The following is a 26,199-nucleotide window of genomic DNA, read 5'->3' on the forward strand; positions in this document are numbered from 1 at the left end:
GTGTAAAGAAAGGCCTCGATGTAGCCGAACAGTTTGTCGTGCTTCTTACGTGACGGTCCTTGCCCTGACAGGGGCACGAAGTGTAAGAGAGAACTTCAGAAGTGTTAGCACCGTCTAAGGAAATTTATAAAGATCTCTCGGCTGAGAGCAAGCAAGCTAAAAGAAGATTTTTTGCAAAAAGTAGAGCATAGAAATCAAGATGACGCTGAAGGAAGTTCAGAGGACGAAGGTGTCTGGTCACAAAGGAAACGCATTCGGTTACTGGGGCTTAGTAGTGATGATGAAGGAAACATTACTCAATCCATATTAATAGGTAGTACTTTTGATGAAAATGCTTTAATAAAGATTTCTCTCAATTATAAAAATACAGTATTTTTTAAATTTTTCGAACCTAAGCCCCGTTTCTGTACCAGTCCTTTGTTTTGTATACCACGGATCCGCATAGCACGGCACGTGTTAGGAACCTGACGGCCGCGTTATACGGGGGCTCCCTGCGTACACCCCTCCCCTGCCCCTTCCGGTTACTGCGGCGAGTGTGGCGCAGGCCCTGACAGCTGATGCCGGGAGAAGAGCTTCTCGTTCTTAGGCGTTTGCAGAGGAAGAAACAGGCAAGGAAAGCGACGGCGAGAACAGCAGCGATGAGTGCTCCGATGCTTGACCAATCCAGACAGGCAGCCAAGCAAACCCCTCACGCTAGAACGGGAATGTTTTTATCATCCCGCCTCTGTTTTATAAACCACAGCAAACAGAGAAAGGAATGACCCCTCAAATTTTTAAGAGATGTTGGCTCCCTAAGACCTAAATTTACTTAAGGGTTTCTGAGGAAATATACAAGGGGGGACCCTCCAAAAAACGGAATTACCTTCTGGAGGGCGGGCGTCTTGTAGCACAGGCTTCCCCCGCTAGGTGAGTGTTCTAGGAACCCGTCTGGACCAGTGCGCCGGCTGGTGTCATTGTGTTTGGCTTCAGTGAATTTTTTTAAATAATTTTTTTAAAGATTTTATTTACTTTCAGAGAGAAGGGAAGGGAGGGAGAACGGGAGAGAAACATCGATGTGCGGGAGAAATATTAAACCCCAACTGGGGACCTGGCCCACAGCCCAGGCATGTGCCCTGACCGGGAATCAAACCAGCGACCTTCCGTTTCACAGGCTGGAGCTCTGTCCACTGAGGCACACTAGTCAGGACAGTAAATTTTTTTTGAAGGCTCTTTCAACGCTTTGCCCATTTCACGGTGGGTGATTTACGCGCACACCTGCCCACACCCTGCTGAGTGTCCGGCAGTTTTTGACCAAAGAGTGGCATGACCCCCATACCTCACCCTCTCTCTAGTCACCTGAGCTTGCCCTGAGTGACTTTTTTTGTGCCCCCACCCAGCAACATTTTTTGTTTCCCTGATGAAAAAAAGCCCTCGAAGGGAAACGCTTTGCTGATGTGGAAGAGGTGAAACAGAAAACGGCAGAAGCATTAAAAGGCACCTAAATCGACGAGTTCAAAAACAGTTTCAAGCCACGGAAAAAACGTCTCGATAGGTGTACTGCTTCAAAAGGAGGGCGCTTGGAAGGCAACTGAGGTTTACACATGTAAGAATACACAATTTTTAATAATTTAAGTTCCGGGGCTTTTTTGGGGGTCCCCCTTCATACATCAACAATTAGCCTGTGATGCTAACCCAGTTCTAAAAGCAGCTAGGTAGTCTCAAGAAGTAAGTGGTTACTGTTATCAGCTTGCCTTTTATACTGGTGGTGTTAAAGGCTTTGTAGCAATTGCTGGACTGAAAAAAAAGATTACCGAATCTTGTAAATTATCATTATTTGCAATTAATATCTGAGGTTCAGCAAAACTCAGCAGTCTGTGTTTACCAAAAATGCTTAAATTTAGTTACAAACAGCTTAGAGATATGTAGATTAGGTAAGAAAAGAGTACATATATGTCCAACAGGGTAACAAAAGATTATTTCAGTATATCTTATAGGAGAAAAAATTATGCAGGTCTCTGGAATCTGTGTCTATAGGCTGTCTATTAGGCGGTGTTCTGCAATGCCCTCCTCCTCAATGACATGTTTCTGAGTGCTGCAGGAACCTTTCAGTCTGTTCCTCTGAGGAGAAGGGAGGGGCAGGGGAAGGAAAGAGAAAAAGAAAACCAGGGTCTCTCACTTAACATATGAAGCAAGGGGTCAGAGGTTAAGTGGCTTGTCTAAAGTCATATCCAAGTCGACAGGTGCTAGAAATAGAATCTAGGATGTTTCACTGTGCCAGGCAAGCTCGAAATTGCATGTCCAAAATAGCAGATTAAGACAAAGTGGTATATTGAAACCTCAAGGCAAGATTTTTCTTCAGTTAGAAAAAAAACAAGCTGGTTAAATCACAGCACAGAGGAGACAGAAGACGGTCACATGATGAAAAGAACCCCTTCTTAAGAAGGACTTATACTGAAGGCAAAATTCTGCAATGTGGAGCTCTACATTAACACTGAACAAAGGCTGATTTTAAACGTGGACGGTGACTGGGAGAGAGGGCCTTCTAGTAACCAGAAAGATGCTGGCAATTAGCAGAAACTTAATAACACCCTTTCTGAAGAGTCTGCTTAGAAGGCTGGGTACGTTTCCAGGAATCCATTTAACAAACAAATGTGGAAGCTTGGCCAAAGGATGCTCCATTAGCACACCAGATAAACACACTAGGTATTTGTCCATTTTCTAATACAAGATTAACAGGGAGTTATTTTGTGCCATGCTATTTCACTGACTAATCAGCTAATTGCTATTAGTCTGGGATATCTATCTGCAACCTGAACTCCCCACAGGTAATCAACCGAATTTTACATGCCAGACCTCATCCCTTTCCTCCTCCCTGGGAAGAACCACTATCCTGAATTATACAATCACTTGCTTTTCTTTCTTATTTTATCATATTTGAGAATCCCTAAACAATAGAGTTTTTTACTCTTTTATTTTTCTGAACATGAAATAATATGGAATCAGACTGTTAGATGGTATTCTGCAATGTCCTCTTTTCCCTCAACATGTTCCTGAGGATTACATGCAGCTTTAAATGGTCCTTTTCTAAATGCATTTTTCTACTACAAATGGACTTCTAGGTGGTTCCTGGTTTTCTGCTATTATAAATAATGCTGCTAAGAACATTCTCGTACCTACTTTTTATACACAGATGTGTAAGAGTTCCTCTCATGTAGAGTACAGACCAAGGAGTAGAACTGCTGGGCATACTATCTGTTCATCTTTCACTTTATTCTATAACTCCAAATTGTTTTCCAAAGTGGTTGCACCTTTTATATTCTGTATATAAAAGCAGTAGTAAGTATTTTGTAAGTAAGTAGTAAGTAGATTCTCTATCAAACTATGCTAAAAGCTAGGCTGGCTAAGTAATTGTCTCGGTTTTGTTGCTAACCGTCTCCTGGGCATCTTTTGAGAGGAAAACACACAGGATACCCACTTACCAAGCAGAGGTACTTTATTTTGCAGCAACTCACAGTAGCTTGTGGTGAGGATCCCAATGGGGTTACTCGGAACAAACCGTCCTTCTTTCACTAACCGTTCACACGTTCGCATTAAAGTCCCTGAGAACTGAGACGGATCAACTCCATAGTCTCTCCACCCTCCTACACCATCTGCAACCCCTAAAAAAAAAAAAGAAAAAAATTACATTTAAAGGATGTTCTTACCAACTTCTCAGGAATTCCTACTCACCTGACAGTTCATTTTACTACATACCAATTTACATATTTACCCTGAAAGTCGGAATAAAAAGCACTCAAGGTGAATGTATTATATAAACACTACTACCCCTAAGCCGTATTCTCTACGCAGAATTTGATTTGCCATGGACTGACGAGTAAACATGTGAGCTACCACAGGGTGGCATTCCCTACCGGCCAACAGTTCAATTTTAGCAGGACTATCCTCTTTGTATTGAAGTATGCGTTATTAATTTTTGTTGTACAAGGATGAAAAAAATGATTTTTTTAAAGAAGTACTGATGCTAGTGACAATGCAACTGACCCAGAGTTTGCAATCATCACAGATACCAAAAGTGGCGCTCTTCCAGCTTCAAATAGTAGTCAGAAACTGTAACATAAAGAACGAAGTTAAGAGTGTATCCCATTTCCTTTCTTCTGCCCTCAGAGACAACCACTACTACCCTGTAAGGGCTGAGCTTTCTGATATAATGGCCAGTATCAGTGGGGCCAGCACTTGAAATGGAGCTGATCCAAACTGAGATGTGCTCTAAATACAAAATGTACACTTGATTTTGAAAACTTGGTATGAAAAAAAGGGTAAACTATAGCATTAATTTTTATAGTGATTGCATGTTCAAATAATATTTGGGATATACTGTGCTGAAGAAAATACATTATTAATTTTACCTGTTTCTTTTTATTTTTAGTTAATGTGTATAGTAGGACATTTAAAGTACCCGTGTGGCTCTAACCGTTTCTATTGGAAGCACCGATAGAGATTTTCACGAGTCCATAGAGCTGTTGAGCTCAGTGTGTGTGAGGCTCCTTTATCAAGAGGAAACTAGTGTTCAGGAAAGTCAGTAAGATATCAAAGTTGGCATCATACCATCTCCCATTCAACCCCTTTGCAAAACACCAAGCTAGTTGTTCAACATTAAGGTCACTTGTGTACTAAATTTTTAAAAACTGAGAGAAAAAGTCAGATATATACATTATTAAGGTTTTTAAAGACCATATATGAGCCTTTCTGGAATGATCTATAATAAATATTAGTCCTGGCTGGTGGGGCTCGGTGGATTGAGCGCTGGACTGAGAACCGAAAGGGCGCCAGTTTGATTCCTAGTCAGGGCACGTGCCCGGGTTGCGAGTGGGCTGGGGACATGCAAGAGGCAACCAATCAGTGTTGTCTCCCATATTGATGTTTCTCTCCCTCTTTCTCTCCCTCCCTTCCCCTCTCGCTAATAAATAAAATCTTTTTTTTTTAAATAAATATTAATAGTAGTTTTGAAATAAGGGGCTAAAAGCAATCAATGAATAACTGGGAGATTTTAGTTTTTACTTTATATTGTTCTATATTATTTGAATTTTATTTTTATAATGAGCATGTATTTTTATAATTAAAATATTAATTAAGAATTTTATAACTTTTAAGCTTTCTGAGCATTAAATACAGTCCCCACAAACACATTTACATCTTTTACACATTCAACTCTGACACGCATTTTAAAGAACATAGTTGGTACAAAAGCAGTAGAGCGCCTGTATAAGCATAAGCATCCCTGAGAAACTGGCTTAATGTGAAATGAACACATGAAACTATTTTTCTGATAATGGCATTTATCAAACAAAAATGAAACACATCCTGAGAAAAAATAAGAGGAAACAGAACTGGAAGACCGTCAAGTGGGTAGCAAATAACATTACTATTGGGGCAGCAACTTCTCCCACCTTTTGTGGCCAACCAATAAGCAAAATTTCACTCTGGGGCAATTCCACATTAGTTGTTTAGATAGAATGTCCGGGATTTGTTTCAAAATAATAGGGGTGGGGGGAGAAGCGATGGAGAAGCAGATGGAACAAGATGGCCATGAATGGGTAAACGAAGGTGAAAGACACACACTTTATCTCTCTACTTTGATATATATTTGAAAGTTTCCATTACACAAAGTTTAAATAGTAATAAGAAAAAAGATTCTTCTGCCTGCTGAGAGAAAAAGAAGGGGCGAGTCAGGAGTCCCAGCTGCGCAGCCGTGGAGCGGCAGCAGCGCAGTCGGCCTGCAGGGATTCGATCCCGCGTAACCGCAGGACGCCAGGCGGCCTGGATGGGGCGGGGACGGGGCAGCAGTGACGGGGCAAAGAGAAGCATCAAGGACGGCAGGGCTACCCCACCCTGAAGAAGTACCGCTTTTTTACCTTTTTGAAGCAACTGGGAGAATGTGTGGAAATTCTTAAAGAGATTTAAGGTAGTTTATTTAAGACAGTTCTTTTGAGGAACTCTTATATCACCAGGGGTACGTACGATCTGACGATGGTTTTAAACACAACAATCTGCGTTAAAGCAGAGAATGCAATTAATCCTTGCAACTCCATCTAATGAATTATTCATTCTTTTCATACTGCCTGCTCAAGGAAAGAATTTATTCTTAACCAGTCTCTGATCTAAGAGCCACAATTAACTTTAAATACAAACTGGTTTATCTACAAATGCCCTTCACAAAGAAAACCATTAAAATCTGAGATAATGTTGAGAGTTGATCCTGGCACTCACTAAATAATCTGTCAGCAGGTTATAGAGTTCGACCTGACACAGCCCTCCAACATAATCAGATTTCTCCCAGAATAGAGCGCAACCTTTCAGGCACCTGTTTGCTTTTATATGGGAAAAAGAACTCGGGCAAAACTCCTTTGGCTATAACTCTTTAGGGGAAAAGGAGATGTCAAAACTATATAAACTTTTCAATATAGCTGGGGGGGCGGGAGCCTTAGCATGCATATATAATTTACTTACAGAGAACAAGTTATATAACATGAAGAGTCATGTTTGGGATTAGAATCAGGCTAAAACCAGAATAACTTTCCACATGTACATTTGAAACCTAGTTTAATTCATATTAGGCAATTATTTCTACAACCAAATGAATACTTCCTCTTTTGCATAAGCAAAAGTTTCAATCCACAAAAAGAACACCTTTTAAACAGTGGAAATGATCCAGATACAAAGGGACATTTCATTTAAAGGTAAAGAAAACAACTGTTAGAGGAGAAACTGCGTAAGATACCAAAGATATCAAACAGCAAAGGCCACAGAGAACACCAGGAAATAGAGGGCTGAGGGAGCCCACCCGAACTCTGCGACGCTCACCTTCCAGTGGGCAGCTAGACCACTCCCTTGCCAACAGCTCCCCGTTAATGCTGCTGCAGAAGGTCAAGAGCAAGCAGTTAATGCTTATGGGCACTGCGGGAATGGAGCAAGACGTGCTTCCATCGGGAAGTGGCTTTCAGAATAGGCCCTGGACGTAAGTTAGATTTCCACAGACAGGGAAGAGTAATGAAAGGAAAAGAACGGCAGACAATTAGGTGTGACTGAGGCCTGTGTGAGCGGGGAGAAGGTGAAATATGGAGAGCAGTAGCTGAAATTGTGGAGACCCCAAAACTGCAGACCAAGAACTTTAACCTTCATGCTGTTGACCTGCGCTATCCAATACGGGAGACACTCGCCACATGTGGCTACTGAGTGTGAAATGTGGTCAGTTTAGATTGGATTGTTCTGTTAAGTGCAAAATACACTCTGGATTCTAAAAACATAATACCCCCACCAAAAAAAAAAAAAAAGAAAGAAAGAAAAAGAAAACGTCTTAGTAATAGTTTTATACTGAACATGCTGAAATATTTTAGATATATTGGGGTAAGTAAATTGAAATTAACTATTTTCTTAATGTGGATACTAGAAAATTGAAGATTACACGTGTAGTTTACAATATATTTCTACTGGACAAAACTGCTATAGATAATAAAAAGTCAATAAGGTTTCTGGATACAAGTGATATAATCCAATATACATTCATATTTTTCATTCTCACCTGAGGATATGTTCACTGATTAGAGAGAAAGGGAGGAAGGGAGAGAAAAACATCAATTGCTTGCCTCCCACATGCGCTCTAACAGGGGATTGAACCCGCAGTCTAGGTAGGTGCCCAGACCAGGAATTGAACCTGTAAGCTTTTGGTGTAAGGGATGATGCTCCAACCAACTGAGCCACCAGGTCAGGGCCCAATCTAGAAATACAAAGGAATAAATAACAGAAGACACCAGGGCTCTATTTTCAATAGGTTTTACATCACTAGGTTTCTGAATTTCAGGGATCAGTACTGAATGAAAGATTCCCCAGATAGGAAGGGGGGGAAATGCCTTCAGAAAATTTTGAATTCTTTCTCTGGTACGCTGAGTTTCAGGTGCTAGCAGGGCATTTTTGAGGAAATGTTCTGTATAAAGTCAGGAATTACAGTCCCACAGCTGGGAAGGCAATCAGAGCCAGATCTCTGACAAAGATCCGAAATTGACACCAGAGGAGTGGATGAGATCTTCAGGGAAAGTAGAGAGAGTAATAAATTCAAGAAGTTCATTCAAGGAGATCTTATCTTAGGAATGGGAGTTCCTGGCCCAATAGCTCATTTGTGAACTGCATTCTTATTCTAGGCATCAAATTACAACCGCAGATATGATAACTGATTAAGTTTAAGGAACAGCCAAGTAATCCAGTGTGTCGGAAGGATATAATTTCTTTCATGGCCATGTAAATTACAGTATAGGAAATGGGGTAGCCAAAGAACTTACACGCATGACCCGTGGACATGAGCAATGGTGGGGGCTGCTTGGGGGAGTGGGCAGTGCTGGGTGGAAGGGGGCAAAGGGGGAAAATTGGGACAACTGTAATAGCATAATCAATAAAATATAATTAAAAAGAAAAAATTTTCTTCAGAGGTGAAGAGAGGTGAAGCTGAAAAGGTGTGCGCTGAGTTAACTGGAAAGGCTTTGAATGCCAAGATAAAGAGTTTGTATTAAATAGAGAAGCTATTTCCTTTAATTCACTGTAATCATCTTATGTCTCCATTAATAACATTCTGTCAGCACACAATCTAGTTTAAGTGTTTCCTTTGACCCAAAATCCAATTAAAAACATTATTAGATTAAGATAATGGTTACATATCTCCCATCACTGAGCCAAGAGACTGAAGGGAAACTGTAAGGCACAAAAGTTTCCTCTAGTTGTACCATTTATATGGAAATGTCAGTTTTATGAAGTGGAAAATAATCAACTAGAAAATACTTATGATTTTTATATAATATTTTATGTTTTCCATGAACTTCTTCTAAAGTGAAAAGCTAAGAGAGGAGAAAAAATAATTCTGGTGTATCTCCCATCACTTAAATGTATCTTTTTTTTTAAAGAAGATTTTTAAAAATTATTTTAAAATGATAGTTACAAGAAAATTCTTAGGAGTAACAGCCTGTTTTCATTTTTCTAGTTAACAGAACCCTTTCTTTCTTGCTGCACACGGCCACCTAACTACGGTTGCACGGCGCCCTCCTAAAAGCCTCGGAACCAAACCAGCAGCACCCGGAGTCTCTGGCACCGTGGCCCACGATTAGCCATCAGCCTGAGGGTTGCCGTTCTTCCTAAACCCTCCAGACTACACTGATCTTCAGATTGACATGCGATTAGTTACAAAGTCAACACTTTCCAGAAGAAAGTGATGCCCAGGGAATGCTCAATTTCAATTTTAATATCAGCATCAGTGAAGAAAAATTAGGCTCTGGCATAATTTCAAACATTAAGCAGCACCCCAAGGTAACAGCTTTATTTCTGCATCTTTGATGATCTTCAAGCATTTTACATTGAGACTCACCCTTTAATGGAGAAAGACGGTTCTATAGGGATTGTTTTTCTATCAGTGAAACATCTATCTACTAGGATAGGTACTTGATAGTGAATTGAAACTCCAGAGGAGAAGCTGAGTAAGAATCTGGTTGGATCACAAGAGTTGAGTAATAAAAAGTCACATGAGATCCTCTGTACTCAGAAGGATAAGAATCTGGTTTTACACTTTCTGCAGCAAATGTTCATCTAATGAGGCAGCTGGTCAGGCCGTATTTATTGCAATGCCACAGCTGGCTTCTTTTCAGATGCTGAGGCTCTTCTTCAAATCTATAATCTGGTGTTCTCAAAGTCAACCTTATTTGTCTAGAGGCATCACAACATGAAGCTTTATAACTAGAGAAAAATGAGATCAGAATATAAATTCAATTTCTACCCAATGGAACAGATCACATTTGTATCAATATTTCTGAAGCCTCAACTATTTGGGCATTAAGAACACTCCCCTGTGATTCAGGACTGTGAAATGTATCTGCAAATAATTATCCCAAAGGGAACAAAAAAAGCAAGATTACTGAAAAAATGTTCTCGACAGTTGAGTTATTCAGAAAAGTACAATTTGCTTTGACTAACAGTCCTTTCAGTTCTCTAGAGGTGAAATTATATAAATTATGATGTTCTTCCTGCTGTAAGGAGCAAGTGATATATTTCCTTTGCTTTGCAAGATGTTTCCCCAAAGCAACCACTCCACATTAATCACAATGAAACCTGCATCTTCTCATTCCCCTGAGACCAAGTCTATGTCAAGAACTCAAAACCTCAGCAGAACAGCTAACTCAAAAGCTGAGGCAATGTATGTGAAAGAGTGGAAAGGAGGAAAGGTCCAACCCCTGGATAAAATGCGTAAAAATGGAACCTATAAGTAAAACTCAAATTCTGCTTAAAAAAAAGAAAAGAACTGTCCAGGACAATTAACAAAACTCAAATATGGGCTCAAAGCAGGAATAAACAGTCCATTTTACAATTTAGAATTTGAAACAAAATACTATTCCTTGCCAGCTTAGTAAACATGGAATTACTCAGTAATCAATCAAGGTAAAATGCACGCGCACACACACACACTCTCATACCTAGTGCCCAGAATACGTCATTAACTAGAGATGGTAATTTCTAGACTATTCCGGGCAGTTGCTTTGTCTTAAAAAGCAGTGAAAATATTGTAAAGAGGATTGAGAAATGACTGCATGAAGGCAAAGAAATCAAAGTGTCCTTCTAACTTTAACATGTTCTGGCTCAACTGCAGCTTGGGGACCTTGAGTATCTTACTGACTTGGATGTGAATCACTGCCACAGGCACTGCAGAGCTGAAGGTGAAGTCACAGAAAAGGTCACTCCTTTGAGATGCAATAGTATCTTCCTGAAATGTTAAACGCTATGAGTAATGCTTTTTGGACAGGAGGAAGCACCAGAAAAACCATTCGCAGGTCACACTTACGGCAAGTTATGAACAGTCGAGATTCTGCAACAGTTAGAGTGTTACAGAATTTAGGGCTCCTCCTATTAATGCTGAGGCTTGTTAGTTTCTAGATATGAGGAAATGTTATATAATACCTAATAATTCAACATTTAAATAAGAAAGTAACAGCAATTAAAGTCCAGCTATCTGATGGGTGCCTATTTGTATTGGCCCTTTAGGCTAAGAGAAAATTTTTCCTGTTTATGAGATTAGATCTAGAATTCTGGTCTTAAAGGTTAACCTAATATTTATAACAATTAAACTGTGTATCCTTGACCTACCCCTTTAGAGGATACTATTTACCCCCTGCTCTCTTCACCCCCTCTACAAAAATAAGAGCTGGACTTTACTAAAATACTACCCTCTGGAAGAGGTTAGGAGTCACATGTTGCCCCGGCTCAAAATCCGCCTCTTCTTCTTCTTCTTTTTTTAAAAATGAGAACATAATTTCTTTGAATAAGTCAACCAAATGCAGAACACTTAATTTCTGAACACTGATTATATTTCCCCTACATACTGTTTAATTAACTAGTGATCTTTGAGTGGTAGGACAGTAATTTGTTTTCCTTCTTTTCGTTTTGCACTTTCCCGTTTTTTGGTAATGACCACGTTACCTTCATGGAAGGGATGACAAACACTATAAACCAGTCAGAAATACATTTTACACTTACATTCAATATTAAAGTTACTCAACATATTTTATTGAACATTTCCTATGTGCAAGACGCAGGAGGCAGCTACATATAATAAGAGGCTTCCTGCCCACAGAAACTTAAAATCAAGTGGTAGTGATTGTGGTACCGGGGAGTCTGGAGAGGTTTAAGATAAATGGCTATGATAAATACTCATCAATAAAAACAAAAGCAAGGCAGATCAGATTACATTTAGCTGAAAGAATCAGAAAAGCATTGAAGATAAAAACCTGAGTTGTGGGGAAAGAGGCTGAAGAGACAGGCGTTTCTGGCAGCCCCCTGACTGACCACTGCAGACACAGTACAGATACAGGTAATAAGGTGAGGTTAGAGCTCTAGGAGCAGAGAGGCCTGTCCTCCAGCTAAGTGTCTATTACACCACTGCCAGCAATCAGCCCAGGCTCCCGCACTGCAGGAGTTAGAGCTCTTGGGAGGTCCCCGGAAGGAAGGGGCTGGCATTAAGCCACCAAAGTCAGTGTTGCCCATCGACTACATCAGGAAGGTCTGATGAGGCCTTCATTTGCTCAAATCAAGGGGCTTTGTCCAATCGCTTGCCTAAGAATAGCTAATAACTAAGTCGCAGGCAGACTCGGCAAAGATCACCTCTGTAAAACAAAGTTTAAAATGATCATTTCTGACTTGACAGGCAGTAGGGACACACGGGGCAAGGACAAGGCAGACAGGTTTGGAGCCAGATCTGGGTTCAAATTCTAGCTCCAGGACTGGTGTTCTTGGGCAGCTCTCTATGTCTCAGTATTTTCACGCTAAATGGGAATAATACCACGGACCTCACAGGGCTGATGTGAGGTACAGGAACAGTGTGCTGACAGTGCCTCCCACAGCGCTCAGCAGGCAGCCCGTGTGCAATAAATGAGAGTAACGCCCGTCTTTAAGAAAGACCAAACAACTGCACACCGACCAATGTAGCCTGTAGCCCTCAGAAAAGAAGTCTCTGATCAGCGTCTGTAGGCTGTAAGCTCTGCAAACGCTGGTCCGTAGTAACAACCAAAGGACAATCCCACTCACAGACAGTATATAAAAGACGAGTTGTCCATTCATACTTCCCAGTCGCACATCCGCCGCCATTCAATATTCCATTAAACATTTAACAGTAACATTTTCAAGCATGAAGGGACACACATATTTGCCTCCAAGAAAACACATAAGGAAAGAAACAATTCACTTACACTCTGAAGAAATGAATTAGTTTTCTTTTCCCAGAATTGACTCTGAAGTAACCTTATTTAGCAAATGTCTCTTAAATGCCTGCTGCCTAGTACGGTTCCGATTTAAAGTTTCTCATTTTTAAATAGAAAATCTTAAAACAGCTAGTAACACTTAAATGGGCCTGAGGTCACCACAACAATCGCAGCACCTCTGTCATGCCTTTCCCCTCTTTCCCCCTCTCTATATTGGGCCCTCTGGGGTTGAGTTTCTTTCACACTGAGAATCATCTTCTCATCCCCAGGTGCTGGCCTGGTACCTGGCACAAGAGTCCTCCATTCTGGCTGCACACTGAGATTCCTGTGAGTCAGAACGCCCAGAGAAGGCCCGGGGCTTTTCAGCAAAGTATGAAAGGCACCTGCACGGCAGATTCTAAGGAGACTCACTGCCGGGACATTCAGGACTTGGTGAAGGCCAGGGGGACGCAAGCATTCCTGAGCCCCGTGATTCTGTCTCTGAGAGCCTCTAGCACCAAGCAATTCCAGTCTCTATTCCCAAACTTGATCCTTCTCTTGTGTTTTCTAATCCGATTAATGGTTGTCCATCCCACCCACACCTCAAGGCTAGAAACCTTAAGGAAGCTTTCAGATGCAAAATCTCAAAATCAACTTCAATTCCTCTTTTTCCTGGTCCTGTGGATGCTTTGTCTGCAGGCCAACTACTTGCCACTGCCCTAGTTAAAGCCCTCTCTAGCAAAGACTATTTTAGTAGCTCCCTAACTGGTCCTTGGCCTCCTGTTCTCCCATTACACCTTCTATCACCTTTTTATTTTTTTTTTAACAAGATTGCTTTGTCCATATTACTCTTCTAGTCAAATTCCTTCCATGTATACACAAGTACAGTTACTTGTATATATAAAAACATTCTCTAGAAGGACACACAAGAAACAAATAACACTGGTTCTTTGGGGAGAACTTTGCATCTAGAAGACCAGACTGATAGAAAAACTCCACTGTGCACCCTTCTGAATTTTGAATACCTTTCGAATTCTGGACCATCTGAACGTGCTGCCTCTTCAAAACAACCAAACCAAACCAAAAGTAACAAAAGCAAAAACACCTATAGCTTCTCACCAAAAACCAAAACAACACTCAACTGCTTAACATGGCCACTGTGACCTTCGACGATTCGGTCTCGATCTACTTCCGCACACCAGTTCTCCCCCGTCCTCCCGCTGCCCCCCGCCAGCCCGAACTCCTCTCTACGCAGACGCAGCTGGGGAGTGGGGAGTCCTCCTCTGTGCTGTGGCTGATCCCTCAGTCCGAGAGCCTCATCTACCCATCTCTCGCGGCCGGCTCCGCGCTTCCACGGCACCCAGTGGGCGTGCGTCCCTTTACACCGTTCCTGTGCGCGTGTGCCGGCCCCACCGGCTACGGAACTGCGGGGCCGGAAACTGCTTCGCGGTCGGTCTTCGCCACAGCCCCTGGCAGGGGCTCACGGCGAACCCCCAGCAAACCGTGAACTCAGCCGACGGTACTCTCCATGCCAGCCAGCAGCGAGAACCGCAGGAGAGTGAGCCCGCTATCTCATCCTCGGGCGGCACGAGGTGCGGGGCTCCAGGGCGCGCCCCCCCCCCCCCGTCAGCAGCAGGCTTGATGGAAAGAGCCTGCAAGGCGGTCTGGGGAGGACACCGCTGCCAGCTTCCCGGCTGCAGGCCGCTGGCCACACGGCCTCTCTAAGCTTCGGTTCTGTCGTCTGTGAAGTAACGGGCAGGAGGGCAAATTCTCTCAACAGGTGCTTCCTCTAACATCTAAGATTCTGGGATTCTACGTCACACTGCAAGAAAAGGGACCCTGTGTTAACCACAAAGATGTAAAAGTTTTTCTCTTTTAAGCCTATAACAAAAGGAAAGTCAACCATTTTTCAACTTGAAACTCTGATAAAAGTTATAGATTAGTATTAATTGACCTCAGTGAGTTCAAATCTGTAAATAACTGAATTTGTATGTGTAGAATGTGTACACAAAACACACTAACCTTGTTATCCAAAGGCCACTGATCGATTCTTCAGCGAATTCAGAGTACATGACCAAGAAAAACAACGAGCAGAGCAAAGCCACCGCCAAGAACCGAGAGAAGCGGACTTGTTCAAACAATGCACACACAAGACATCGCGGTTTACAGACTGTCCCATTTCACAGAAACAACGATGACCGCATTACCAATTAGTGGTCACCCTAAAGGTCACTGGCGGAAAAACAGAAGCACTTTTTGTTTGCTTTAGTCAACACAACTAACCTTGTGCACTCCCCTCCAACGACAGCACAGACTAGTCCTGGTAAGTCAAAAGCCTTGCTGGATGATGGCCTCCTTGAAAGATCAAAATGTACAGCCATAGTAGTACAAAAAGGAAGAAATTCCCTCTCTTTTCAAAACAGTCTTTTAATGAGTAGAAGAAGAATCAGTGCAAACATGTGTTGTAATTGGCCTGAGTCAAAATAGTACTGGGTCCTTCAGCAGAAAGCACTCTTTGTAATAAGTCACTTTTGTAGTCTCTGGCAAAGGTTTTGCAGACATTTTGTAGTCCTTGGGATTCATACCAACAATTCAATCAATTCTAGAACTGCTCAGCAGCAACAAATGTATTCACCTCAGAAGTAACTGTTTACGTTCTATCCCTGCTTAGGTGCGCACCAATCAATGCTTCTCTCTCACATCCATGTCTGTCTGTCAGTGTCTCCTCTCTGTCTCTCTCTCAAATCTATAACATATCCTTGGGAGAGGATTTTTTAAAAACTGTTTAAGAACCTAGTGAAATCATAAATTGTCAAATGTGACAGTCTCAAAATCAACAAGAAGCTTATCAATAAGGACAACTTCACAGCAATTAGAAAAGTATAAATTAGCATAACTTTTCCAGAGAAACCTATGCAAATATTTATATCAGAAGCCTTGCAAATGTTCATAGCCTTTGCCTCTCAGGAACTCCTCTTCAAGGAATTTATCCTCAGGAAATACTCAGATGCAGGCATATTTACTCTAGTATCTAGTAATCTTGTAACAGGAAATTGGAAATAATCTAAATTACTAAAAATAGAGGACTGGTTCTATAAATTAGGGCCTATGCTTTCAGTGAAGCACGGTGAGTTGTGCTTATCAGTACAGAAATACACTCACTTCACAGGACATAAAATGACATCACAGAGCAGAACATATTAACCCAATCTCATTCAATAATGTGTATCATACAATTGCACATACATAAAGGCTGAGGAAACCACACCCTATGGCTGAGTTATGAGTTACAGGTGTTTTATACTGTGCTTTTCTGACCTGTGTTACTTTTTTATACATTTATATACACAAAAGCATTTATTTTAAAGCACTAGACATGGAAGCAGGAAACTTAGGTTCAAGTATCAGCTATGTTACTAGCTGTACTGAGTTTACTGATGAGTCAGTTTTATAGATGAGGAAACAGACATAGATTTAGCGAAGAGAAGAGCAGTTATTTCATAGTTAAAAGATTAAATAAAGGCCCTGACCTGGTGTGGCTCAGTTGTCCTGTAAACAGAGAGGTCACTGGTTTGATTCCTGATTGGGGCACATGGCTGGGCTGCAGGCTCTGTCCCTGGTCGGGGCAGGTGTGAGAGGCGACTGATCAATATTTTTCTCTTGCTCGAAGTTTCTATCCCTCTTTCTCTCTCCCTTTCCCCTCTCTAAAAATAAGTAAAATTTCTTTAAAAAAAAACAAAAGATTCAATAAAATCTGAAGCATTATATTAAAGCACTGGTAAGATGAACCATATCTTGTGTCAGATATTGAACAAATGCTAAGACAGTCAGAGTGAAGTACTTTCGATCTTTAAGAAAAGCTTCTGAAGCCCTGAACACATGAAGTGGAACAACAGATGCCTCTCTCTCAAAAAAGAAATCAATAAATATTTTTTCAAAAAATAAAGAAAAGTTTCTGTTGCCCCCAACCCCCACCCTAATCCACCTAAAATCCTCCTTGGGATCTTATTTCAAAGCATGCTAACATCTTTTCTTTTTTTAATTAAAAAAAAAAAATTAATCCTCACCCCAGAATATGTTCATTGACTTTAGGAAGGAAGGAGGAGGGGGAGAGAGGGAGACATCGATAGGTTGCCTCCTGTACGTGTCTGGGCTGGGATGAAACCCGCAACCTAGGCATGTGCCCTGACCAGGGATGGAGCCTGCAGCCTTCTGGTGCATGGAATGACATTCCAACTAATTGAGACACTTGGCTAGGGATCATTTTTACAATTTTAAACTAAATTGGAAGAGCTGTGCCACTTGACAACTCAAGTTTAAATGAGTGTGTGGGTTAACAGCCCCGTACACTCTGCAGTGGGTTGGCTTTTGCAAAAACTTTTGATTTATGATGCAATTCTTTGAATTGTGTGACTTGTTTAATAGGAAACAAATGATTTTGGATCTCAGGGAGATAGAAAACTATCAGATTTTTAAAAATATTCAACAACTCCCAAACAAGACAGATCACTAAGTTTTATTACTAATGACACAAAAGAATCCAGGGCACCAATTCTTAAAATGACACCAAAAGTTAACACAAACTTTGAAAGGGAAATCACAAGGCACACCATTTTTCAACTGGCTAGAACTTCCGGTTTGAAATGTCAAATTCATTTTGAAAGAAAATACCTTATAAGTTACTCTTCCAAAGCATTTTCCTGAAAAATCTGAACCTAAAGTCCCAGATGAGGCCTCTCTAAAACGCATAGGGACCAATGTAAAATGAACTTGACATTTAGCTTGAATTTGACATAAGCGTTTTTTCAAAGGACACAGTTGTAGGTCAAATACTCTGACCTGGCGTAGTGGCTCTTGCGTCACACAGGAGTACAAACTCCAGTTGGAGACGGTGCGGCCATTCAGGTTATGCATTGCCCAGTTTCAGAGAGCAGCGCTGAAGTTCAGGGAACAGCCTCCCCTCTCACTCAATTCCCTCCACCCAAAATGTGGTCCCACCACAACCAGGAACAGCTGCTTCCTACCTTCTGCTATAATTTATAGCCCTTTACAAAAATAAATTGTTTGAAAAGAATAAAAAGTCATGCTTTTAAAATTTAACTACTTGCTCTACAAAAAAGATTCACCTAGGATCCTTTAAGAATATATTAACAAATTGAAAGAGAAGCTGAAATTTAGGAAAATTTAAAACTAAGTTTGAGAATCTCTAGATTAAACATGGTGAACAAAACCAAAATAATATCGAATGTAAACTATAATAGAAAAAGTTAAAAAAAAATAACTTGCAAAGGGAATAAATCTCATTCACTGCATGGCTTCTTAAAAAAAAGACTGGGAACAAAGAAAAAGTAGCTGATAGTATAACAAGTCAGGAAATGACTTTAAAAACAATGTGCCCTGTAAGAACCTGTGAAAAGTACAATGTACATATAGCAAAATGCGAAAAATATCAGGGAGCAGGAGTTTGAAAAAAACAGCAAAATTCCTCTATCCATCAACTCTGTAACATTACTTATTACAGAATGACAGAGCAGTCAGAAAACTCAGACAGCAACAAGTAACATTTTTTTTTTTTTGGCCAGTAGCTTCTTAAGCCCTGCCGTCCCTGAATTCTAGAAGGATCTTTTACTACACCCATAACGCTCACACTGGGGTAGGAGTGGGGTAGGGTGAGGGTGGAGGGATTGAGCAAAAAAGAGAAAGAGAAAAAACTCATGGGCATGGACAACGGTGCGGTGACTGCAGGAGGGCGGGGGGATGGGGGGTGGAGGGGGTACTGTGGGTGGACAAACGGTGGTGGAGGGGACTTGCCTGGCGTGATGAACACACAATACTGCGTACAGATGATGTGTTGTAGAGCTGTGCACCTGAGACCTGTACAGTTTTGTTAACCAGTATGTCACCCCAATAAATTCAATTTAAAACACACACACACACACACACACACACATATATATATATATAAGGTACTGCCAGTCTTAGAATTTACATAACTGATTGTTGCCATTTAAAAAATACTTCCCTTGTATAAAATAATTATATTAGAACTACATAAAAATGTATTAAAAACTATAGTCCTCCCAAACTCAGAGTTATAATATGACTGGACAATGCCATTTGTAGGTACACACCCAAGAGAATGGAAAATATATGTTCACACAAACGCCTGTACACAAATGCGTCACAGTAGCACTATTCACAACAGCCAAAAAGTGGAAACTACCCAATGTCCATTCACAGATGAATGAACAAAAGGTATATCCAGACACTGGAATATTATTCGGCCATAAAAACAATTGAAGTACTGATACATTCTATAACGTGGGTGGAACCTTTAAAACATACCTAGTGAAAAATGATCAAAAGATCACATATGATATGACTCTATTTACATGAAATGTCCAAAACAGACAAATCTACAGAATCCGAATCGACTTTCTCTTGCCAGGGATTGAGAAAGGGGAGACTGGGGAGTGACCCTAATGGGTAGGGAGTTTCTCTGGGGCTGATGACTATGTTTTGAAACTAGTTAATGGTGGCAGTTGCACAACCTTGGGAATACACTACACACCACTGAATTTTTTTACTTTGGAAAGGGAGCGATATGGCAGGTGAATTATACATCTTAACTTGGTAAGACTGAAATCCAGCTAAGGGAAATTCCAAAGAGGACTTCTTAAAAGGCTGAAGCTAGTGCCCAGACATGCTCTTCCCTGGTGACTACCTTCTTAGAAGGACAACTCACTTTCAGACATGGAGGTCCTACCTAATATATTGAAATTATCATGCCTGTTGGAAAACATCAAATTTTACCTCATCTATCCACGTCCTACATAGTTTTGATCTGACACTGTTCATATAATCTTTATATCTTACAACAACTACTTGTAAGACGAGTTACTCACAAAAACACTTGGCCACAATCCTGACCACCATCAAAATCAGATCCAAAACCTTCATTTTTTCCAAGGTTTCAAGTTAAATCAGTCTTAAATAAACATCCCACGGTTTTAGAAGAATTACTTTACCACTCAATATTCGGAGATCAGAATTAATACGGCAAAGACCATGCTGTCATTTTTTAAAGAAGCAGTTTCAGTAAACTGTGTTTTAGGAGGCAGGAGGTTTTGCTGCATTTTAGCCATGAGTCACAGAGTGAAGGAAGGAGTTGTAAACACACACACACACCCTTCAGCAGTTAGAGCATCAGAAGGACAAACAATACCAAAGGGCAGGCTGATTTTGAATTCACCTATGCTGTCAAGAAAACTCAGCTGGGGTTGTAATGGGAAGGACTGGAATGGGGAGCCTTGCTGCTAGTCCCAGTTCCACCATTAACTGTGGAGTAACCTTAGCAATGTCACTTGACCCTCCGTAGGCCTCTGGTTTCTCAACAGTAAAATGAAAGAGCCGGACTCCAAGGTTACTAAGCCTTACAACTCTTGACAGGCTCTGATTCCACTGTTAAGTAGCTTAGGGCTGTGGGAGCCCGGCGACTGCACACCGGGCAGCGCTGATCCTTTGCGGACGTAGGGACCCACACCACACAGAGGAAGAGAACTGCCCACCCCACGGGAGAAGGGAAAAGAAAGGTGCGCAGAGTGCCTGCTGGTTCTGGTTTACTCCCGTTGAACCCAATAAAGAGAAAGCACCTTGGCCGGTCCTTCAGGGGGGAGGAGTGGCTCCTATGTCTCACCACACCCATCGTGGTTGGTTTTTCCTAAAAGAAATCCAATGGGGACTCTACAAAAATGCTGTCAAGTACCAGTCAGTACTTTTAGTCATTGCACAACTAATGGGACAGATCAATTCGAAATAAAACAGCTTCCTCTTATTAATACAGAAATAAACAGCTTTCATTCCACAATCAAGCAGCCCTGGATGACCAGTGAGTCCCACAGATTCTTAGCAATAAACAGTGGCAGTACAAAGAAAGTGAACTAGCTATAGAACTAGAAGGTTCAAAGCACTAAGTTTCAACCCAACATCATTACCCAACATAACCTTCTGAACAAAGGTTACAACTCCAACCTCCAGAAAAAAGCAGTACTAGAAACTCGCTGCGACTCGTAACCTCTTTCACGGCGAGATAATCAGGCCTGTGATGACAGAAATCACCATCACACGCTCCGGCGTGCGGAAGCCAAAGAGCAGACGAGGCCAACTCGGAAGTTGTTTCAGGTGGCTCCCACGGCGGCCTCCCAGCAGAGCTCCTGCCGAACGACAGGGACGTCCCACAGAACCTGTCTCCCCGATTTGCACACATGCACACACGCGCACTCGCTTGAAAGATGGCTCTTTGTCAAACATCGCTGAAGATGCCTGGCAGCACCCCTTTCAGGAGGGGGGATACAGAGGTGTGGTTCTTAACCTGGTCCCCACACACAGACCTCTAGACAGGACGTGGATGGACTTAAGGGGTCCATGACCCTGAATGAGCCCCCGGGCACTGAACAATCTTCAGAGGCTGTGAACCAGGCAAAGTTATGAACCACTAGTTTACAGCCAGATATAAAACAGAAGAAATCCACTGGCGGTGCCCACGTGAATAAGACAGGAAGTAATGCCTGTTGTTTGAGGTGCAAAATAACAAAGGGTGCCCTCGTTTCAAAACAAAACAATACAAAACAAAACAAGAAATGCTGACCTGCCGGTCAGGAGTCCTTGGGTGCCAGAGAGTCACCCCCCGCGCCCGCTAGTCCGGATGAGGACAATGAGCTGAGGGCCTTGCCCCAAACCACAGAGCGCGGGCCGGGAAGCTGCGAAGCTGACCACCAAACAGGACGGTATGTTCATGCTTTTTTCTGAGGGCGTCCGACCAAAGTGTCACTACTATTTCATAAAGGCCGGCACACGGCAGGTCCTGAGCGGCTCATGCCCGCCATCCCGTTGCACGGTGACTGCAGTCTGAAAGCGCAGCCCAGGTGACAAACCCCCGAGTGACGTGCTTCCGAGTGTGACGGGAAAGACAGCCGCCGGGAGCCGCTTTGGAAAGACCCCGAGGCGGGCTCGGAGGGACGTCCGATTCGCGGGGTTTCAATCTGCAAGCGCCCCAGCCTTCCAGGGAGCCTGTGGCTGCCTCTCCCTTTTAAAGTGACCATCAGGAGTGCTGCCTAAACACGAAATGACTTCTTCAACCCCGTAATGGGGTCAGTCGTAAAATTAAACCCGAGAACCACCTTCCCCGTTCCATGTCCACAAACATTACACGTTGTAGAAGCAAAGATAATAGGCAGTTACTCTGAGTTCAAATTAAAAAGTAATTAGGGTCATAAAAAGTTACGGCGCCGTCTGTTCCACTGCCAAACTGCGCTTCCGCGTGTGACACGTAGAGTCACGCCAAACCCAATCTCACCTGAGCAGTGAAACCGAAGGGACACCTGAACCCCAGTTCAATGACAGCGCGTCCTTCAAGTTCAAAGTGCTTTATTGGGAGAGGGTTAGCGGCGCACGGCCCCGGGCACGCACGCGGGCTCTAGAGGCGCGCCTCCCGGTCAAGTGTGGGGCCAGCGGTCAGCCTCTCCCGCGAGCGAGCTCGCGTCCCAGCCTCCCGCCGCGAAGGCGACACCGGAGCAGGCCTTGGGGAGCACCTGTGGCCGGGCAGCCCGGAACCGACGCTCCAGGCTTTCTCGGCTGCAGTCCGGAAGGGCTGGCCGAGCTCGGCGGGGTCCAGGAGCCCCTCTCCCACCCCAGGGGACCCCCGAGTGGGCGAGCGCAGTTTGGGATTAGGCACTGCCAGTGCTTTTCCGCCGGGCCAGCGGCGCCCACGGGGAGGCTCGGGAAGGCGAAGGACGGAGATCGGGTCGCAATCGAGGCGGCGAAAGAGCGCCGCGGGGCAGCCTGTCCGCCCGGGATCCCGCAGCCCCCCGCCGGGCCGTGGCGTCAGGGGCACGCGACGGAGCAGGGATCCCCGGGACACGCAGAGGGAGGGAGAGAACAGGAGCGCTGCGGAGCCCGCAGGTGCCGTGGGGCGGGGGCGGGGCGTGGGGGGGGGACGCGGTCTTCCGGGGCCGGCACAGCCCAGTGACTAAGAGCGCGGCTCTCAACTCGCCCGGGTCACAGGCTCAGCCTGGGTGACCTTGAGCACGTGGCTTGGCCGCTCTGCGCCTCAGTTTCCTCGTCTCTAAAATGGGGGGTCGGTCAAGCGGAAAACGAGCCTCGGCGCGCTTGGCACGGCGCCGGGCACGGAGTAAGAGCTCCCGACGAGCGAGCTACGATTGGCTCTCGGGCTCCGCTCGCTGCCCAGAGAAACGGGGGAAGCCCCGAGCAGGGGAGTCCCGAAGAGGCGGGCCCCGGGCCGGGGTGGGAGACCCGCGCCAGGGCACTCACCGAGCACGTCCGCCGAGCGGTGCCGGGCCACGAAGCACGCGTCGTCCCCGTAGCACGCACCCTTCTTGAGGAGGCCCTTACGGAAGTCCTTGCCAAAGCCGCAGCCGGCCGTCACCAGCCCGTAGTCGCCGCCGCCGCCGCCCGCGCCCCCGCCGCCGGCCCTGGGGTCGGTCTGCGAGAGGCCGCCGAGCACGGCGCGGGCCACCAGCCGCCCGTACGAGAGGACAGAGAACATCGCCGCCGCCGCCCCCCCGAGGAGGCGGGGGGCACGGGGAGCAGGAGGACGCGGAGGCCCGGAGCCGGCTCTCTCCTCAGCCGCAGCAGCGCCGCCGCTGGGGCGCTCCTCAGGGCGGCGCGCAGCCGCTGCCGCCGCCCCTGCCCGACGCGCGGGGGCTCGCACACGTTCCGCCGCGCGCACCGGAGCCAGAGCGAAGTCAAAGCCAGTGGCACCTCCGCCTCAGCCCGAGTGGGGTCCCGGCTGCAGCTACCTCTGCCGCCGCCATCTTCCGCTCCACTAGCGTGTTCCGGGCCGCGCTGGGAGCACCGCCCCCTCCATGGCCACGCCTCTAGCCCCGCCCACTATTCGCGGGTTATGCCTCGGCCCCGCCCCCTAGGCTCGGTGCCCTATGCCGTCACTGAGGTCGAGTGTGCGCACAGGGTGTGTACGCACTGTCTCCTGGGAGTTGTAGTCGCTTTTTACTCGATCGCTTAGCATGCAGGGTTTAAGAAGATTCCTCGACGCAGGATTTAAATTACTGAGAATTAAGGTTGGCTGTTTGAAAATTTTCTCCCGTTTTAGCAATATCTTTTAAAGGCTCTCGTTTCCAATGATGTCATCATTTCTTTAAAGAAAAACCTGAAAGAAGCTAGGATCAGGTCAGGTAATATTATTCGGTAGTATAAATATTAAGAAACTGAAGTACACAAATCTAGTGATTCCTCCAGAATTTATATACTGGAAGGGTTGAGGGGCTGCAATCGGGAAAGAAGAGCCGTTTTGCATAATATTTAGGAAAATTCGAGAAATTGTTATATGTCCCCATCAGAATGGGGGGGAGGTGAATGGGGCGGGTAGTGATGGAGATTCAGGCACAGCCACTGCAGGTATGTCACAGACAAGAGTTCCAGACTTTGTAGATGGTTCTGCCAAATTGAAAATAAAAAATTCCAGGCCCCAGATTTCTTTGCCCCAAATCTTATTTTCTGAGAATCCACCCGCGGGTCTCCCAACCTCTAGCTTGGGTGCCCAGAGAGGTCACACAGCACCAAAGGCTTGCAAAGACGACGCTTTTTCCTCTCTCCTTCCACAGCTGCCAGCTCTTCTTGTCAGAAGACTGCCCTTGACATAAAGATAGCCCCCTCTACTTTTTTTTAAGCTCTCAGCCCACCCCTAACAAAGACATCACAGTAGCCTTTTCCAGATTTTTGTCTTATTTTAAGCAGCCTTTGTCTGAAATTATTTAAGTTGAATAATAACTAAATTTAATGGGGAGTTTGAAATCTAATGGGAAGATTTGCTCACCAAATGTATGTAACATGTTTTTATATGTGTATAAGTATACATTCATATTACATACCGTGCCTGGTGGTGCTGTACACAATCTAGCATTTGCATCCCTCCCCACTCCATTTGGTGCCATGTCCCCTTCACTAACGGCTCTAGCCATGCTCAAAACTTCCTTGGGGCCTTTGTTCTTACTCTTCCTTCTACCCACTCGAATGCAATTCCATTATCTGGACATTTGGGCACACAGTAAATGCACAGTTAAATGAATGAAAGGATTAATCAGTATTTCACAAGATCCTAAGCTCCCCAAGGGCAAGAATCATTTGCCATTGTATGATTAGAATCTAATGCAATCCCTGGCAAGCAGTAGGGGAATTTGTAAATGTTTGTTGAATAAAATAAGGAATAACTGAATTGGAACCATAAATAATATAAAAAATAATGTTTGTTGAATAAAGGAATGATTGAATAAATAGGGTTCACAAGTAAAATAAAACTGAGATTTAAGGCAAGTGATCCAATTTGGAATAACTTTTAGTTTTATTGAAACATAAATACATATAACCCAGAAAGAAGCATTGGTTCCTTTTCAGATCACTTTTGACAGAGCTGTAGTTAGTTCTGGGATTCCCATCTCACTCTTCAAATGATTCTTTTATTATACCTTTCTTAATACATCTAAAGTCCTGCCAACCATCCACTCAAAGCACATTATTCTGTTATTACTGTCATCATTAGACACTTTTGCAGTTCACAATGTGCCAAAGTACTCTATGTTTCTGTCCTTAAGGGTTTTCATCAAATTTGGATGGAATAAATCATTTCACATAGTGAGCGGCATTTCCTCAAACATGTAGACCAAAAAAGTTCACTTACTGGAGAGACGAAATAGTGATCCCAAGCATGCAATCACACCTTGCTATTTCTTATGGCCCACAAGAATTGGAGAGCACCCAGAAGAGGGGGTGAAGCCTTGAGGATCCTCTACTTGGCATTTATGTCTATGCCAGCTGTGCTAAAGGTAGTTCTTTCAAGTACACACACCACGATCAAATCCCAGCCAGGCTGTCAGGTAATTCTACCCCAAGGACAAACTTTTTAAAATAGCGTGTCAACCTCTATTCCTTGCCACATCAGACTCCTTCAGACTGTCCCTGCCTTTCATTTTCAGGACATATATTATTAATTTCTGCGTTACTCACAAGAACCGGTTGGATGAGATGAGCAGGAACATAAGATGACTGTGAAGCTGGTGACCTCTGCTCTGACGGGGCTGCTGTTTTAACAGTTAAGTGATATGGGTGCCTTGAGTTTCTTGCGAATGAGTTTTCCTGCAAATGAGTTGCTCCTTTCTCAAAGCTCTGTTGCACTTTTTGGAAAGGAGAGGAGACAGGGCCTCGGGTTTCCTTGAATCATTTATTCCAGAGCTAACTTTGAAAAGTTTCACCATCGTGGGGGAGCCAGGAGAGGGTACTTTGAAGAAATCATCTTTCCCTGTCCTTTCCCAGGAGCACAATTTACTCTTGACATTTTGCTAGACTTAAAAAGCCCTACGAGTCTTCTTCCTTAACAGAGTTACATTCTTAACACTTCAAGGATTCCTGGGAGGTCAGTTGTCACTCT

The 26,199-nt window shown here is 43.7% G+C and overlaps 1 protein-coding gene across 1 annotated transcript in view; it reads right to left on the reverse strand.

Moving 5' to 3' along the window:
- Positions 1–23,604, reverse strand: part of PPTC7 (protein phosphatase targeting COQ7) — a 33,556-nt gene extending 9,952 nt beyond the window's left edge. The window contains exons 1-2 of the mRNA XM_090291216.1: positions 23,070–23,604; positions 3,459–3,638 (exon numbers count right to left, since the gene is read on the reverse strand). Coding sequence (XP_090147342.1) covers positions 3,459–3,638; positions 23,070–23,304 — 415 coding nt within the window. The 5' untranslated portion in view covers positions 23,305–23,604. The remainder of the gene's footprint in view (positions 1–3,458; positions 3,639–23,069) is intronic.
- Between the last annotated feature and the right edge of the window lie 2,595 nt (positions 23,605–26,199).

Source organism: Furipterus horrens, unplaced genomic scaffold (genome assembly GCF_987537825.1).
Source record: "Furipterus horrens unplaced genomic scaffold, mFurHor1.1.pri manual_scaffold_11, whole genome shotgun sequence".
Lineage (NCBI taxonomy): Eukaryota > Metazoa > Chordata > Mammalia > Chiroptera > Furipteridae > Furipterus > Furipterus horrens.